Source organism: Pinus tabuliformis, chromosome 1_2 (genome assembly GCF_031772625.1).
Source record: "Pinus tabuliformis cultivar Carrire ecotype Pingquan chromosome 1_2, CPIR1, whole genome shotgun sequence".
In the NCBI taxonomy this organism is placed as follows: domain Eukaryota; kingdom Viridiplantae; phylum Streptophyta; class Pinopsida; order Pinales; family Pinaceae; genus Pinus; species Pinus tabuliformis.
This window is the reverse complement of record NC_142298.1, coordinates 663,710,026-663,728,656: the sequence shown is the minus strand read 5'-3', so window position 1 is coordinate 663,728,656 and position 18,631 is coordinate 663,710,026. Positions and strand designations below refer to the sequence as shown.

Below are 18,631 nucleotides of genomic sequence, written 5' to 3'. Positions count from 1 at the left end.
GTTGCCCTTGTGTTGCACACAGATAGGGCACTCCTCAGACAATTTAATTACCTGCACTAACAGAATTCACAGAAATGGCAGCCTGAATCAGTTATATATGTTCTTTCAAAAATATATTGATTTAATAATGCAAATGAGTGCTTGGTTTATCTCACCTTTGGCACACATTTGAAACAAAATAAGTGGCTACACGCTAATTGCTTCGGCTCCACAACGGCATCTGCACATAGATTTATGGGTAGAAGTTTCAGATTTTGTTCTCTGTTGTTAGAATACAGATAAATCATTGAAATAACAATGTAAAAAAAACGAATATTCTAAGTACCCAGGCATATAGAACAAGTAAGTTCCTTATCGATAGCAGATGTTGATGATGCTTGTGTTAATACTTTGGAAATAGTGGGCATGTTCCCCATTGTTTTCTCTGTAGTATATAATATTGTTTTAATACCATTGGATCCATTAAGATTTGAAAATGGACTCTCTGGAAGGTTATGTCCATAGCTGTTGCAAGGAAAGAAACTCACTGATCATTACCTTTTTATAATAATCACCAAAACAAAACAAAGTAGCTTCTATTCAACTACTTCCAGGAACCCATTATTGACAGCTTGTTTTCTAAGTAAAATCTTTGTCATGTTCTTTATTTTACAGAACTGCAGACTGTGGATGGGGGTCTCTACCTTTCTTGATCATCAATGTCCCGCTTAGGCTCATCTTCGTTATTCTCCAGTACCTCAAGCAGGTACCCAAGATGATCGGTTGAAGGAAACTTGTTGAGATCTGCATAAGAGGATGAATGAAATTACTTAAATGCAAAGTGACAGTCTCTAGAGAACATGTCTTGAATAAGTCTTGAATAAGAATGAAGAGTAGACTGACAAAATAGTCAGCCTGCAAGCATGGAACAATTTCAACCAGTAGGTTTTTACTATTTCATTCATTTGACAGCTTGAGAATGGGCACCATACTGTAATCGGTAATAGGGCCTTGGAAGGGTATTAAAGGTGACAGATGCCACAACCAAGTATACTGATAAAATCCTTGATGTATCTCGGGGCACTCCTCAGACAATATAATTACCTGCACCAACAGAGTTCACAGAAATGGCAGCCTGAATAAGTTATATATGTTCTTTCAAAAATATATTGATTTAATAATGCAAATGAGTGCTTGGTTTATCTCACCTTTGGCACACATTTGAAACCAAATAAGTGGCTACACGCTAATTGCTTCGGCTCCACAACGACATCTGCACATAGATTTATGGGTAGAAGTTTCAGATTTTGTTGTCTGTTGTTAGAATACAGATAAATCATTGAAATAACAATGTAAAAAAAACGAATATTCTAAGTACCCAGGCATATAGAACAAGTAAGTTCCTTATCGATAGCAGATGTTGATGATGCTTGTGTTAAAACTTTGGAAATAGTGGGCATGTTCCCCATTGTTTTCTCTGTAGTATATAATATTGTTTTAATACCCATTATGTCCATAGCTGCTGCAAGGAAAGAAACTCACTGATCATTACCTTTTTATAATAATCACCAAAACAAAACAAAGTAGCTTCTATTCAACTACTTCCAGGAACCCATTATTGACAGCTTGTTTTCTAAGTAAAATCTTTGTCATGTTCTTTATTTTACAGAATTGCAGACTGTGGATGAGGGTCTCTACCTTTCTTGATCATCACTGTCCCGCTTAGGCTCATCTTCGTTATTCTCCAGTACCTCAAGCAGGTACCCAAGATGATCGGTTGAAGGAAACTTGTTGAGATCTGCATAAGAGGATGAATGAAATTACTTAAATGCAAAGTGACAGTCTCTAGAGAACATGTCTTGAATAAGTGGGTATCCTAGGTTTACCTTTTGATGCCTTGGATTCTATTTCAAACTGTGGGAATCCATTGGTGAATCTATTCTCAAGGGGGTGAGAAACAATAATAGGTAGTGATGTTGTAGGTACATTTGGGTAAATATCCATTTCTTTCTTTACACCAGCTCTTTCCTTAGGAAAATAAATGTCATTTATAATCAAGCCTTCATAAAACTAGCTGCTATCATATTTCAGGTATTTGGCTCCAGAATATTTCATGTATGGCAAGGTTAATGAGAAGATGGACGTATATTCCTTTGGAGTAGTTCTTCTAGAGCTAATAACTGGAAGAAAACCAATCAATGACAAGAATCCTAAAGGCCAAGAAAGCTTAGTTATGTGGGTAGGGCTCTAGTGTCCTTGCTTGTTTTGTATTTGATAATTTTGGATTCTTTTGGTTTCTTTGTCTTGGTTCAGAATCTTAATCTCTTGTAAATTTCAAAATTTAGGCAAGGCTTCTTGTTTTGTATTTGATAATTTTGGATTCTTTTGGTTTCTTTGTCTTGGTTCAGAATCTTAATCTCTTGTAAATTTCAAAATTTAGGCAAGGCCATTACTGGCAGCTGGCTCTGTAAAAGAACTTGCAGATCCACTTTTGGAAGATGCTTATGACATGAGGAAGATGAAGAGAATGGTCATTGGTGCAGCATGTTGTCTGAGACAGGCAGCTTAGTTTCGACCTCGAATGAACATAGTAATTACTCTTATTCTCATTAGTTTCATATATATGTTTCAGTTTCTGAACTTATGTTAAATTTAGTTGCTTGAAGACATTTCCTTTCCTGTGAGGAGTTAGTGCTAGAATTGTTTTTCCCATAACGAAGAATGGCACATGAAATATCGAGTTGATATCCTTCTGACATAGAGTAAAGGGTGTTTAGACCTAGTGTTTAGGGTTGTAATCTAAACATTTGTTTAGTAGTTCAATTTGTAAAATCATCACCCTTAAACAGGTTAGCCCTAAATGCTGATGGTGGATTATGGCAAAATATTCAAAGCCTCAATTGCCAATAATCTATTTTTCCATTAATGAAATATAATATTCTTTGAATATTAGCAAAAGAGATTACATCATATCTCAAACCAAAGCTTCAGTATGCAAATTACCCCTCCCTGAATAGGCAAGAAGAGCCAGCATATCTGCTTTTGCTCCAATATCAAGAGAGTATATAGCTTTCCTGAGAATCACTATCCTAGCTGAAATCTGGATTGCAAGATTTGAATTGAAAGCTTTGGTTTCCCCAAATAAAGTGGCTTACCTTTGCATTAAACTGACTTTGTGAAATTTCAAACAATGGATAAATGTTAATGTAAGAACGTGAACTTATTCTTCCTCATTGTTTGTCGGTAACTTATTATTGCAGACTTTGAAATTACTACGAGGAGAAGGAGATGACCTACCTTATTGGACCAAGAGGTAATTGACAATGTCCATGGAATTAGATGAATTGATTGAGGATGAATCTGGAGAAAACTCTGGGAGTTGTGACATCCAAACTCATCTATCACTTGCAATGCTTGGAGTTGATGATGATTTGGTATCAAACAGTAGTCCAGATCAAAGTGTAAATCTTGTACATGAGAGCAGAACATTGGAAGATTATTTCTATGGACATTATGGTCGTTCAACAAGCTTTGATTGATTTAAATCTACTTCTCTGAGCTTCATAATTTTTCTTACTCCTTGCTTCTGTAAAAGCTTAAATATTTTATACTTGGTGTATTACTGTGAGCCAATGCCACTACTTAGCTATGTTCAATTTCAATCACTCTCCATATTGGCTGAAGTTGTGTCTAAAGTTGAGTGGAGTCCATGTAAAGTCCCTTGCCAATTCCTTGTATAAATGTGAAAGCCATTAGTGGTCACTCGTTTTGGTGACCCACTGGTGCTCACTAGAGCTGAAATTTTTTTTTGTCCTTGCCTTTGGAGAAATTGTATGTATGTGGAAGGAAAATCAATTATGATATCGCTATTGATATGCCAAACCATTGTTATGTACTTTTTTAGGTCTGAAGATGTGTAACTTGTGGTTTAGCTTGGTACATTCTCTTGTATACCAGTTTACTTTGAATTTGTCAATATCATAAGCCCAATAGCGATTTAAGTGTATGTCTGCATGGCAGAACTGCATTGCGGTTGAACTTTTTCTAAAATTAAGTTGTATTTAAAGAAATATGGTGTCTAAAAAGCATAGAACTCCAAACATCAAATCTCTTTGCTCCTTGTAGGCTTGAACCAACATCTCTTCTAGAGAAATTCAACAATTCTAATTTAATAATCCTATCGGCCTCTCTTTGTACCTTTTGAGACAATTGCTAGTTCTAGATGGGACATATAACTCCAATGTGCTTTGTCCTCGTTATAGAGAACACAAAAATATTAATGCAGGGTATAACAACTATACCACTAGCACTACAAATCATTTCTACTCAAAAAGGGGGATTTAAATCATGCAGCAGCTTAAGAGGGGCAGGGTCCAGCTTAAGAGGGGCAGGGTCCAGTTTCAAAAATAGCCTTACAATTGGACTAATCAAAATAAAATCTGATTCGCTTCATAGGCGTAGAGTAAACAGGTACCAATGAGGTAACGTGCAAGTGGACAATTAAATCATATTCAGCACAAGACCAGCCCTCGACATACAATGCAATTGAAAGTCTTGTGTTATGAGCTCCGAACAAGATCACAAATGATATATTATTCACCAAATTTTAATCTTCCACAAAGAGACAGATTGATCCTCTCTGATTTGTCAAACAAATAAAAAAATACCAAAATTATGCATAGAATTATCTTTGAACTGTAAACACTACAGTATATAGTAACCTGGGAAAGTGATGAAGCACTCAATACCATACAAAAATAAAATTCCTTAATAGAAGATTCCTTAATAGAAGAAAACACCACTGAAAATTGTGAAAAGCTGCCAAATGAACCTTGCCAATCTTTTAGATTTACAGAAACAAAGTCAAAAAGCCTCTTCAAAGCTAAGCGCTTACTACTAGCCACATCCAATAGAAAAGGTTTTATGGGGCCTGATAAGATCAGAACTTGCTTGACCACGGTAAGATAAGCACCGTACCTACCTAATGTATAAAAGAAGACTGATAAGCTGGAGGAGGGGCAGGCAGTCTACTGCCAAAGTGATGGTTGCTGTAATTAGTAGAGGAATTGTAAGAATCGGAACCCAACAACGAAGGCCCCATGTTATCTGATGGATACATATATGGCCTTGGGAGCGAGACTGGAGTCCTATTTCCAACACCATAGCCTGCTCCATATAATCCTTGGTTTGATCTGTCATATGCATTTTGGCCCTGTAGGTTGTAGGATGTAACACCTGGAGCTGCACCAGAATATTGTACTCTATCCAAAGACCTATAAAAGCTTTTGTCTGCACCATTGGAAGAAGCATAAAGAGTCGGAGTTCTTTCATCTGCACTTAACGGAGGCATATATACACCAGCATTTCCTCCATTAGCACGAGGACACTTAGGTTGAGACTTAACAGCACCTGCAGACCTTTTTCTGTCAGCCTTAGCTTTCTCTAGCTGAGCTACACGCTTTTGAAGAGGATCTGGTGAGAACTGCGATTCAAGTTTGTGCTCCTCAATGCACTTTATAACAGCTCTGTAAGCAGAAAGCTCTTTTGTATTTACTTCATTCTGTAGCAGCAAATAAAAATATCGGTCAAAAAAGGAACTTCCGATATAACCAAAAATACTAAGCCAAAATGATCATCACATAACAAGACATTTTGTATAACAGTAATACAATCGTACTTGTGCAACAGTAGAGTTATTCCCGCTTTTTAAACTTGCCTGAGAAGCTTTCTTAGCATCTTTCAGATATTCCTTCAACAAAGGAACAGGTGCAAACTTCTCTGTCAGCCCAAATGCATGAGCAAAGTTGACTGCCTCAATTTGTTTTCAACAAAGGGACAGGTGTAAACTTCTCTGTCAGCCCAAATGCATGAGCAAAGTTGACTGCCTCAATTTGTTTTCCACTATTGACCAGGGTTTCTACAACATCTGCATGAAATTGTCACAAAATTTTCAGCTAATCTGAATATGTCACAAACATTTGAAATACCAAAAGATAGTTTACTGTGAAAGAAAAAACAATACAGACAACTTCAACGGATTTGTCAATAAAGATAACAGATATGCCAGCTTGAGACCATTTTCGTAAGTAAACAGTGCCCCACTCATGAAAGGCCTTATGACACTTTACCATAGTTGATCATCTTCAGGTGCCTTTATTAATATCAACAAAATAACTTACATACAACTTTCTACCTCATAAAAAGATGTCTACCTAGTAGAGGCCACTTAGTATCTGCCTTGCATATGAAATGTTGAGATCTAAAGAAAAGACTACCAACCCCGTCAACTTAGAAACCCGTTCACTGGACTAAACAAAAAACGTTGGGAAGGTTTATTACAGCCAGGATTACCAAAATTTATCTTCAACTCAATCAGCCACAACCAAGTATATTGATAAAATCCACCAGTCCCTCAAAAAAACCAAGCTAGCCATGAATGCCAGAAAAACAACAAAAAACCTATCTACCAAAATGGATGGAAATTTTGCCAGCCTAGCCACTGAGGCTAACATTACAGAACACCAACCAACCAACCTGGCATTTTTTATTCAAGTCCAAGGGAACGACAGAGTTCAGGTGTCTGCCTGCACCGTGCAAATGCAAGAACAAGCTTGCACAAGTCATCTTTATCAAACTCTGACGCAATTCCAAAAGTAGCTAGAAGTTGCAAGAAGGCCTGGGCCTCCAACGAATTGCCATTGGCAACATCTCCTTCAAGGTTTATCTTCGACTTCCATTCATGTGCAATACTTTTGGCTTGCTCCTTTATATTTAAGGGCAGAACTGGATGTTCAACACCCAAAATAGGATCTGCCAAAACAGGTACAAGAGATTCCAGTAATAATGTACAGGCCCGGCGTAGAGCCGGGAGCCCAAACTCTTTCTTGTCACTTGACTTTTGTTCAAGAGAATAAAACCCCTCCAAGGACTCTAACCGTGGTGGGTCAGTTGCAGAGTTTAATGCAGAGGGAACCTAATTGCAAAGCCTTATTTCCAAATGCAAAAGTCATTAAGAATGGGAAGAAAGGATTTAGGGATTATAATATCTGAAAAATTCTATTTTTAAAGTATTATAAAATGAGTTTAGATATTTATATAACAATAATAAGTGGAAATCAGAAAAAGAAAAAGAAAAGAAAAGAAATTGATTGGAGATAAACTTTTTATAATTTTGTAAATGTTATTGAGTTCCAATGCTCAAACAAAATATTTATAAAAGGTAATTCACTGGTCTGTGGATGAAGCAAGCATTTGGAGGCTAATTCGTGAAGTCTGACAATAAAAGAGGTGAAATTAGAATGAGTAATGATAAGACAGACATCCTTGTATAGAAATTGCAATGAGGTTCTTCTTAAAGGTGACTTAATTGTATCACATTGATTTTGAGATGACAACATCAACAAAATGATATAAAAGTCGTTGCAACTAGTACATCTGTGTTTGGTGCATTAATCACTATATGAGATTGAAGGAATCTGGCGCATTCTCGATCAAAACTATTGCTTGATTGACAACAACATGAGCCTTGTGTTGTACAACAATTGTATAATTGGTGCATTAATCACTGTATGAGATTGAAGGAATCTAGTCGCATTCTCAATAAGAACTATTGACAACAACATGGGCCTTGTGTTGTACAACAATTGTATAATTTGATTGTGAAGGATTTAAGGAGAAGTAATGTTGTTTTTTCTGATCCTAGCAAGGATTAGCAAATATACTATTTATTGGTCCCTTTGGTATACATTGTTTGGACCTTGTTTTCTCCCTTAATTGTAAGTGCATAAAAATATTAGATTCATAGGACAAGGTACCATTAATCATGTGATCCAATGATCTTGGACGTTTTTTATTGAATTTTTCAAAACTTATTTCCATTTGATCTTCCAAAATGTGAAGATAGTTTTATTGGTTGGAACAATGCTACAACTTACAAGTTATAATAACAAATATTCTGTTCTGCATAATGCTTTCCACCTTGCAATCTTTTTGTGGATATGGTTAAGCAATATTCTCTTCGAGTAAAGAATAAATTATTGTGTGTAGAGTCATTGGGTTTACTATAGTAATGATCGTAACATTTTGTAGTCTTTTGTTTGTTGTTATGTGGTTTAGTGGTTGAGACAGTGCATTACCATGTTAATGACCCAAAGTCAAACTTAGAGATTAGAGCCCTCAATTATAAGTTGGTTGAATTTTATGAGATTTATATGCAATATTAATTCAATAGTTAAAAAAAAAAATTAGACTTAAGCACCCTAAATAAACTTCAATTTATACATCTTTAGAATCTCATTTATGCTACATATCTGCATCTTATGTACATTTTCCCATTCCCATGTCGGAATTGTTCCTCAATTTATGCCTTACGACGTTTCCTTTGCAACATTTGATGCAAATGCTAGTATCTAGTTCCTATTGAAACAAAATTCCTCAGGAATGAATGGAATCAAATAAAAAATATTTGCGTCGAAGGTTGCCTACGTGCTTAATTTCATATGTCAAGGATATTGCGATCGAAGCACCTTACACCCAAATGCGTGCAGATGGGGAAAACGACCACTGTTGGTGGACCAAAGGAAATTGAAGACGAAATGATGGATGGATTCTTTCACGCTGCTCATTTTTTTTCCTTCATTTTTCTAAGGGTGAAATTGCTTTTACAACATAGGAGTATTGATGTTGTGCCTATTCTTGATCCAATTTTTTGTTGAGCAAAATAAGTTGCTTGAAAAGGATCTATATAATTGTATGGGCAATTATTTTGTTTATCAGATTAGATTGTGTTAATATTATTTTGGTTCATAATCTACAATGTGAAAGAGGTCAACAAATTGGTTAAATGGTCTGAAAGGATTTATAGAAGGAATCAAGTGTAGGTAAAAGCTCAACATGGATGGTTGTCTAGATAGTTTGGCAATTGTGGATCTAGAGAAAGATCCCTCATTTGTTGAAGACATGGGAGTAGTCTTCTTGTAAGGTTATGCGACAACTTGGAATGGTGTGTAGGAATTGAATTTGGGAGATCCGTGATTCGAGAGTTCGAGAGTGGAACTCGGGAATCCATCTTGCCGACTACACCCTTACAAGGGTTATGAGATAACTTGATGGAGTTAGTAGCCTAGAAGATTTCAAAATGATAATGATGGAGGGGACTTACAAGTACATGTACATGTATAGTCAATTGAACCATGTACATGAAGGACAACCTAGTAGAATAGTGGTTGCAGTGGTTGGCACCCATGCATTATGGTGGATGGTTGTTCCTTTATATGGACATCGACATATTCTTTTTAATGATATTTGTAAACACCACGACCACATCTAGACTTTGTTGATTAAAATCGAGACAAGTAATCATTGGGGGGGGGACTTGGAAAATATAATTCCTACTTTTCTTGTAAAGGAGTTACTTGCTTTGTTTAGAAGTTTGTTACATCTAAGAGAGATCTTAGATCCTATTTAGGTGTGTAGTTGAGATATTATCTCAAGATATTGATTGTGTGGTTAATATAATATTTCTATCTTAGACAAATATTTGATGTATTTATGTGTATTTATAATAATGCTAATAAGTTATTTGGTGTCCAAATGGTTTTCTATATCTTCCTCTACCGCTAATTAATTGATTAAGGCAATGTAGGGTCTGTGTTTTTTCATTTTTCAAGAATGCTCCATTTCCGCAATTTGTCGTTATTCTTGACTCTGCACAAGCTTCCTTTGCACATCCACACTCCACACAATGAAAGCCACCTTTGCACAACTTTCACTATTCCCGCCTCCGCACATCAACGACAACATCAAATGAAAATGCAAACGACGGTTCTGTGTGATGACGAAGCAAGAACTCAATACAATGTGAAATATGTACATATGCATGTTACTCACACACTTTTTTTTGTTTGATACTACTCAAATACAATGACATGCCATGACATCGCATATTACATTGCAGAGTGCAAAAAGATTTCATTGTGCGGGGTTTTCTCCGCACTCCACACAATTTATACACCCTCGATTTGTTCTCGCTGGAACATTGACCTGTTGGCTGCTATTAATAATTTATCAATGTTGTAGTTATCGAGATTAATTTGATTGATAGAAAGTTTGTTTGGAGTGTTTGTGGATGATGCCAATATTTTTTAATTGGTCATAAAATTATCGTTGAGTCAATAGTTTGTTTCAAGTGGAATGATTTCAATGTTTCAAAATCACAAAGTCTTCAAATATTCATGTTCCAATTATGAATAAAAATAATAGCAGTCAACAGTCAATGCCACAACACGAACAAATAAAGCGTGTATGAATTGTGTGCGGAGTGCATAGAAAACTCCGCACAATGAAAGCTCTTTGCACTCCGCATACAATAATGAGATGCCAATTGTTTAAGTGTATGATGACGTGTTTTCTTGGTTTGGATTAGGGAAGCGAATGACTAGTTTTCAACTCATTATAATTCACATTAATGATGTTTGTTAACGAATTGCTCAATTCCATAGATGCACAATCACCGTATGTCCATTTGTGTCCATCAAATGATGCAAGAGAGAGAGAGAGAGAGAGAGAGAGAGAGAGAGTTGATTTAATTGGTTAGATTTTATTGAATATATAGGTCAAATTTGATTGAATATATGTATTTGTGTTAATTTTGAAAACATACATTAATATTAATATTTTAATGTTTTGAAAATCATGCTTTAGATTTCATATTTTAATGCTTTGAAATAATGCCATATGTAATAATGCTTTTTAATTTTGATGCAATGTAAATTTTAATTGGAAAATTAATATATAGAATAGTTTAAATTTTAAATATATATCAAAATTTATATATAAGATAACTATATTTATTTTTGATATGTTAGTTTAAATTTTAATGCTTTCAAATAATGAGCATTGTAATTTGTAATAATGTGTTTTTCTTCGATGTTTTAATTGTAATGGAATTTAACTCTTTTGGAGTAAGCACATGTGCAATTTCACCCACCTAATTTATTATTATGGTTATCTCTATGTAATTAGGCTTGCTTCATTTTTAATTATTAATAAATTGTGTGGATTGCGGAGGTCCGCATAATGAAAGCTTGAAAGCGTCCTCCGCACATTGGACTTCATCCGCAACCCTGCCAGCACAAGACTAGTCGTTATTTTATTATTAATAGGTCATGCTAAGTGTAGAGTGTCAATGCCATCAAAATATTTTTCTTCATCACCATCGAATGTAAGGGTTTGTAATTGCAGAGATTGACTGGTGAGATGTTGGGGGACCATTTCCTGTTAGAAATGCACCATAAAATACTATTCAACTACCCAACTTTGGAGAAAAAGCATTGCAGAGACTAGGGCAATCGAGGGGAAAGCATGTATCGATGAAATGCAAGTGAGCACGGAACGTTAACAGTGCTTCTAAGCTGCGTAGTAATCTGTTATGAAACCAGCGCAAGAAAAGATAGAGAAGATAGATCAACGCCTTAGAATTCAGCCTCTTCGAGGGGGCAACCTCATTTACATTACATAAATGAACAATTCTTGGATGATACAAATGAAAAGACCTCCTTTCTATATATAGGAGTCTAAGGGGTCATAACATAATCAGAGCCGACATAACAATAATAATGTAAGGGCACAATAATAACAATAGTGGGCTTCTATGGGGCACAATAGTAACAATATGGGCACTACATGGGTACATCAATATAATAAGTGGGTTATACTAATAACAATAAGGGGTTACACTAGCAGTATAGGGGCCTAACATGCCCCTCTCCTTCAAAAAGCGTTGTCCTCAACGCTTGAGTAGTTCTTGATGCTTCTGTATACAATTCTTGTCCTCCCATGTGGAATATTCAGCGGGTAAGTTCTTCCACTTGATGAGATACTCTAAAATTGATCGATTTCGTAGCTGTCGGGTTCTTGTTTCTGTGACTGCTCCAGGTTCCAATATGATTTTTCCTTCCTCTTTAATTTCTGGCAATATTCTTTGAATTGGGATATTTTGCAACTTTTGAATAAGTGGCCATACTTCTTCGTCCTTCTTCCATTCATCCCTTGCTTCGTTTATCCAATTTGGTTGGATAATATAAATAGCACAAAACAATGCTTCCACATCCTCATCCTTGAAGAGTCTTCCCATTCGGTAAGGTCGCCATTTTTTAAGTTCCTGTTGTTTCGTTTGATTTTGCACCGAAGTGGCATTATCCTTTAAAAGTCGGAGAACTTGTTGTTGATGCTCGATGTGATCTTTCACTGCTTGAACCTTTTTCTTCTTGATATGTCCTTCTATATCTAGAGTTTGAGGAGTGGTAATTTCTTTCAATCCTTTACAAGATATGGTCGGATTTATTTCTTGATGCTCGATGTGATCTTTCACTTCTTGAACATTTTTCTTCTTTATATGTCCTTCTATCTTGATAGTTTGAGGAGTGGTAATTTCGAACAATGAATTACAATATATGGTTGGATTCATTTCTTCTTTCTCGATGTGATCTTTCACTTCTTGCACCTTTTTCTTCTTGATATGCCCTTCTATCTTGAGAGTTTGAGGAGTGGTAATTCTTGCCAATGTTTTACAAGATATGGTCTGATTCATTTCTTCTTTCTCTGGGGTGGGGTCCTGGCGTATATCTTCTTCTTTTGTTGTTTATTGATCATTTTCTTCCTCCTCTTCATATTCTATGTAAAATAATTTCTTCTCTGCACACTTATGACCTTTAGTGCATTTGCTATCAAAATTGTAACAAAGCCCTTTTTCTCTTTTTTCTTCCAATTGTTGTGGTGTAATCCTTGTAGGTTGTGGAAGGCTAGGAGAAACAACACTTCCATCTTTATAGTTGTGAGGGGTACACTTCCTGGTTTCCATAATTTTGCTTTCCACTATGTCACAAAGCCCTTTTACTCTTTCCAATTGTTGTGGTGTTGCTCTTTGTATCATCATAATGTGCTATCATTTCCTCCGTGAAAATTGACCACGTAACAAGTTTTTTACGAGAACAAAGCCCTTTGTACCATAAAAATTGATCTGGTTCTAAATATGAAGATGCAATACATACCTTTTGTAACAGTTGTACACCATGTATATCAAAATATTGCTCCATCTGAAGTATCCAATTTACCGGATCCTTGCCGTCAAACTTCCTCATCTTGCTTTTTCTTGATTTTAGGAGCTCTACCTTGAAACGACTGTAACTTTGTACTTTCAGATCTTTAAGTTCTGAAATTGTGACCTATAGTAGCCCTCCGTGTCCTCTTTCCAACGCCACCAGTCTTACCCAAATTGGATTCTCCAAGAAAGATTTATGCACAATCTCCCAAGATGACCTGATTATAGAATAGTTCAGTAGAGCGAACTTGTATGACGTGCCACGAGTCACTGTTTAAACCTTTGGATCTAAAAAATGCATACAAGAAACTACAATCCGTCCTCTTTCTGTACCTTCTTACGAAATTTCAATCCGATCCATAGAGAGAAAGTTATGACGATTTTCCCCAGGTCACCTGTTTTGAATGTAATTCAGGAGTCTGGAAAAGGACCAACTTCCTCAGATCATATCTCCGCAAATATCGCGTGAAAAGCTCTGAAATTTGGATCCAAGGTTTAGCGCAATTTCTTCTCAAATGGGTTTTTTTTGTGACTTCTGAAACGTCACAGAAAAAAAAAAAAAAAGTTATAGCAAAAATGCCACGATGACCTGTTTGCAGCAGCGAAACCCTAGAATCCAAAGCTCTGATACCAAATGTTATGAAACCAGCTCAAGAAAAGATAGAAAAGATAGATCAACACCTTAGAATTCAGCCTCTTCGAGGGGGAAACCTCCTTTACATTACATAAATGAACAATTCTTGGATGATACAAATGAAAAGACCTCCTTTCTATATATAGGAGTCTAAGGGGTCATAACATAATCAGAGCCGACATAACAATAATAATGTAAGGGCACAATAATAACAATAGTGGGCTTCTATGGGGTACATTAGTGACAATATGGGCACTACATGGGTACATCAATATAATAAGTGGGTTTTACTAATAACAATAAGGGGTTACACTAGTAGTATAGGGGCCTAACATAATCAGTCCAGGGGCGTATGACATTCAGGCATTTTGCATCATTATCTCATATGCACAAAGCTCAAGGTAGAACTATGGTTTCCTTGGATTTGTAATGTGGAAAAAATGTCTTGAGGGAGCCTGAGAATTGTCACAACCTAAGATAAAAAAATTCAAGAAATTTATGCACCATGTTTTCTTCTAATGATTGGTTCACTATATTTTTAGTATTTTCCCAAATTTCGAGTTCAAAAAACATTGAGGAGTTTGGAGGTGGCTTCGACCTCTGCACAACGAAAGCCACCTCCGCAAAGCACTCCTTCACATAATGACATGGAAGTGTATATGTCGGTGTATACACAATCCCTCTTAAACTCAACAAAAATAGTAATGGGGAGGTGAAATATATTTGAATTGTGACAATTCCACCTATTTTGGTGATAGTTTTCTTATGTTATAAGAAGGCAACCACCAGATGAGAATCTTACTTTGCAGGGGAGGCTACCCATCATCTGAAAAAGTCACTATCATAGGAATTGGTCTATTATTATGTATTTGATGGAAAAATTGTATCCAATAGCTCTAGGGAGTTGTAACTACTTTGCAACAACCAAGGTGTTGAATTCATTCAAACTAGTGTGAACATAAGACTCGTTGAGTTAGACTTCTACAATCTTGATAAGACAGTTGAGGGGAAGCTTGTTCCTAAGGTTTCGAACAACTCTGTATTTGCTACTCAATTAAGCTCTTGTATAAAATATTATTTAGTTTGGTCTATATAGTTTTTTTGTTCTAGAAAATTTGGTTAGGCAAAAAAAAGCCAAACTTTTCAGCAGCTTATGTATAATTTAATCATTGCTTTCTCTTTTTTCAGGTGACAAAATTTAGTTGTAGAGGTATTATTATTGGGTGCACATTTGATCATAGGATCGTTGATTCATTTTCTACCAATATGTTTTTATTATCATGGGATATACTTACATGAAAGGAGTCCATGGAAATGTTGAAACCCAACTTTAATCAATCCATCATTACACGCTCGATAACCTCTCTATTAATTCTCTAAAATTCATGAAATGTATACAAGACTATCTTCGGGCAACAATGAGATTTAACTGGAACATAGCCATCCCTAAGCCTGGACACACCCTCTGCTCTGCACCGAACTACATGCTCGCCCTGCCAATATGATCCTTTCACTTGCATTGTGAACCAACCACAAAATGGTTTACCAATACAATTTCAGAAAACCATCACGAAAACAATACATAATCACAAAATAGTTTTGCTGATACAATTTCAAGAAAACTGATATGAGAATAATTCATGTCGTTAGATTAAGCAAAAGGTATTTAGAGCAGATCTGATCCATTGGAGGACTACTTTCATGTTTTCTTCAAGGATAAAGGACTCACGGACATCTCTCCCAATCCTATTGGACCGACCTGGCATAATGGACATTCTGGTATTCAAGGCATTGCAAAACGAGTTGATTGTTTTTTATTGCACGAATATACAATCAACAGGCTTATGGGTCTCACATCCACCATTATTCACACTAAGATCTCTGATCATTTCCCCATTTTGCTACATTGGACGGAAATACATCAAAATAGGGCTCCATCATTCAAATTTAATCAATTTTGGCTTAAAGAGGCGAGCTACACAAAATTGGTCAAATTTGTCTGAAAAATGACTGCAATGGACCCAAAGGATAGACAAATGGATGGAATTAATCATAAACCTTGTAGGCTAAAAGAAGCCACAAAAACATGGGCAGGAAACAAGAACAAGATGTTGATTAAGGAACTGATAAATATAGATGAAAAATTAAGACCATGGAGGACCCCAATGATCCCAACTTCTCTGCTACTCGTAAATCAAAGATCCTATAGCTGGAAGGACGCAAATCACAAATCCTCCTTAGATAGGCCGAAGCTCTACAACAAAAAAGTATCATTATGTGCATACAGGATGGGCACAAAAACAGTTAATTTTTCCATAAGTAGCTTTTTGGCAGTCGAAAAAAAATTAATATCTGGAGCATTAACTCAACCTCTAAAGACCATCTAATAGACTAGAAAGATATTGAGGGGGCAGCACACAAATATTTTAGTGAAATCTACCAGGCATGGGATGAGGTTCCCTTCAACAAACAACTAGAACAATGTGATTTCTATCCCACAACCACTGACAGGGAAGCTTTAGAACAAATGGAATGCTCGGTCACAAAGGACGAAGTCATCTCTGTTCTGAAAATTTTGGGCAGAGGGAAAAGTCTCGGACCTGATGGATGGACAACAGAGATATTCCTACACTTTCAAGACATCATGATAGATGATCTCACTGATATGGTGGAAGAGTCCAGAATCCACGGATGGGTTTCTACTGCCACCAATGCCACTTTCATCACAATAATCCCGAAGATAGATAAGCCTATCTCATTTTCTGATTTCTGCCCTATATCATTGTGCAACACCACCTACAAACTTATATCCAAAATTATTGCCAACCGCCTCAAACCCTTCTTGTCTTCATATATCACTGCTGAACAATTTGGCTTCCTCAAACATTGTCAAATCCACGACGCGGTTTCTATAGCACAAGAATGTCTCCATTCCATCAAATCCCACAATTTAGATGTCTGCCTCATGAAAATCAATATGATCAAAGCATTTGACTGCGTGGATTGGGAACTAATTTGGATGACCCTACGGAAGATTGGCTTTGGCTCCACCATGACTGCCTGGATCCAATCCTGCATAAAATTTGCCTCATTTTCCATATTGATCAATGGCCTTCCCACTGACTTCTTTTCGGTCTCCTGTGGCCTTCGCCGGGGATGTGCCCTGTCTCCTCTCATTTTCATCACCATCATGGATGGTCTTAGTAGAAGATTCATTGTTGCTCGCAACAACGGGCTAATCAGCGGGTGTTTGATCATTGCCTCGGTCCACATCACCCATTTACTCTTCGTGGATGATCTTCTCACTATGGGGAAAACAGACCCACTGGAATGGCACCACATTTTCGAGATACTACAGGACTTTGGGACCGCATCCGGGCTTCTCATGAATTAGTCTAAATCTCTACTCATATCCAGTGACCCGGAGGCAGATTTGTCCACGGACATAGAAAATCGCTTTGGTGTCACTATTGTACACTTGGACAGGGGATTCACATACCTTGGATTCAATTTGAAGTTGATGGGCTACAAGATCATGGATTGGGACTGGCTCCTTAGAAAAATTGAATCAAAATTATCACATTGGTCACACAAGTGGATTTCATTGGGTGGACGATTGATTCTCATTAAATCAGTCCTCAATGACATACCGATTTACTGGATGCACATTTATAAACTTTTGAAGGCTGTCACTCGGAAAATCAACACCATTTTGACCAAATTCCTATGGGCTGGCCCGAATTCCTCTCGAAAATTCCACCTGGCTAGAATGGAATTGATCTCTCCCCCTGTCAAACTAGGTGGATGGAATCTGAAGGACATTGACACCTTCAACTCGACATTGCTATTAAAAAATTTATGGAGGGAAGTTCACCATAAGGGCCTTTGGCAGCGTGTCATCACTGCAAAATATTTACAACACCTGAGCTTCAACTCCTGGCTTCGAAATGGTGCTTTTGTTCCCTCCCAAATATCTTGTTCATGGCACAATCTTCTTACTTCCAAGCATTGGTACTTTGGATACCTTCGTTGGTCTGTTGGCTACAGATCTTCCCCTAAGATCAGATTGGATTCCATGGTTGGTATGACGGGTTCTCACCTCTTATCCCCGACCCTCATTACTACTCTTCATTTTAGTGGCTTCCATGTGATCTGGGACATTGTTGATGTAGAGAAGTCTACTCCTCTCTACACACACTGGAAAGATGTGGTTGCGATATGTCTGCCAACCCATCTAACACAGGAATGGACAAATTATATCAATAATTTAAAGCTCTTTGGGATTATTCTTTCGAATGCTGAAGACCACCTTGTATGGGCCGGTGGATCAAAATTAGACACAATCATTGTCAAAGAGGCTTACTGCCTCATTACTTGGCCTCCCTGCCTGAATCTGTTGCACCCCTGGTTGGCTAGGACCTGGAAATGGAACTTCCCCCTCAAGCTGAAATGTTTTTCCTAGCTGGTGATCCACAATCACATCCTCACTTGGGAGAACCTTGTCAAGAGGGGTTTCCGAGGTCTAGGACGATGTTGTCTCTGCAATACACATGGTGAGGACATTAACCACCTTTTCATCCACTATCCCTTTGCCACAACAGTTTGGATCGAGATATTGCACATGATTGAGGAGCCACCATCCTGGGATCGTACCAACATTGTCTCTTGTTTACACAGCTGGACTGCAAACTCTCATCTCCACCGAGCACTGGTTTTCTTCATCATATGGGGCATATGGCGGACTCAGAATGCTCTTATATTTGAGAATGAGCAACCCAACATTTGGCGTACCTGCTGCAAGATTATAAATTTTCACCATGAATATTGTGCACCTTCAACTCCAACTCTCTTGCACATCCCTCCACCTTGCAACATTTGGGAAACATTCCTTGTAGGTTTCTTTGATGGGTCTTCTTCAT

General features: G+C 37.0%; 1 protein-coding gene across 1 annotated transcript; it reads right to left on the bottom strand.

Moving 5' to 3' along the window:
• Positions 1-4,960: 4,960 nt before the first annotated feature.
• On the bottom strand, positions 4,961-6,520 carry LOC149207444 (FRIGIDA-like protein 4b). Its single transcript, XM_089398040.1, has 3 exons — positions 6,514-6,520; positions 5,657-5,757; positions 4,961-5,539 (listed from the first exon to the last, which is right to left on the bottom strand). The coding sequence occupies exons 1-3, from the start codon at positions 6,518-6,520 to the stop codon at positions 4,961-4,963; spliced, it is 687 nt and encodes a 228-aa protein (XP_089254166.1).
• Between the last annotated feature and the right edge of the window lie 12,111 nt (positions 6,521-18,631).

Excerpts from the sequence above, each read along its gene's own strand:
- LOC149207444 (XM_089398040.1), bottom strand. Across the intron at positions 5,540-5,656 it reads ATAACTCTACTGTTGCACAA|AATGAAGTAAATACAAAAGA; the intron begins GTACGATTGTAT and ends TTGCTGCTACAG.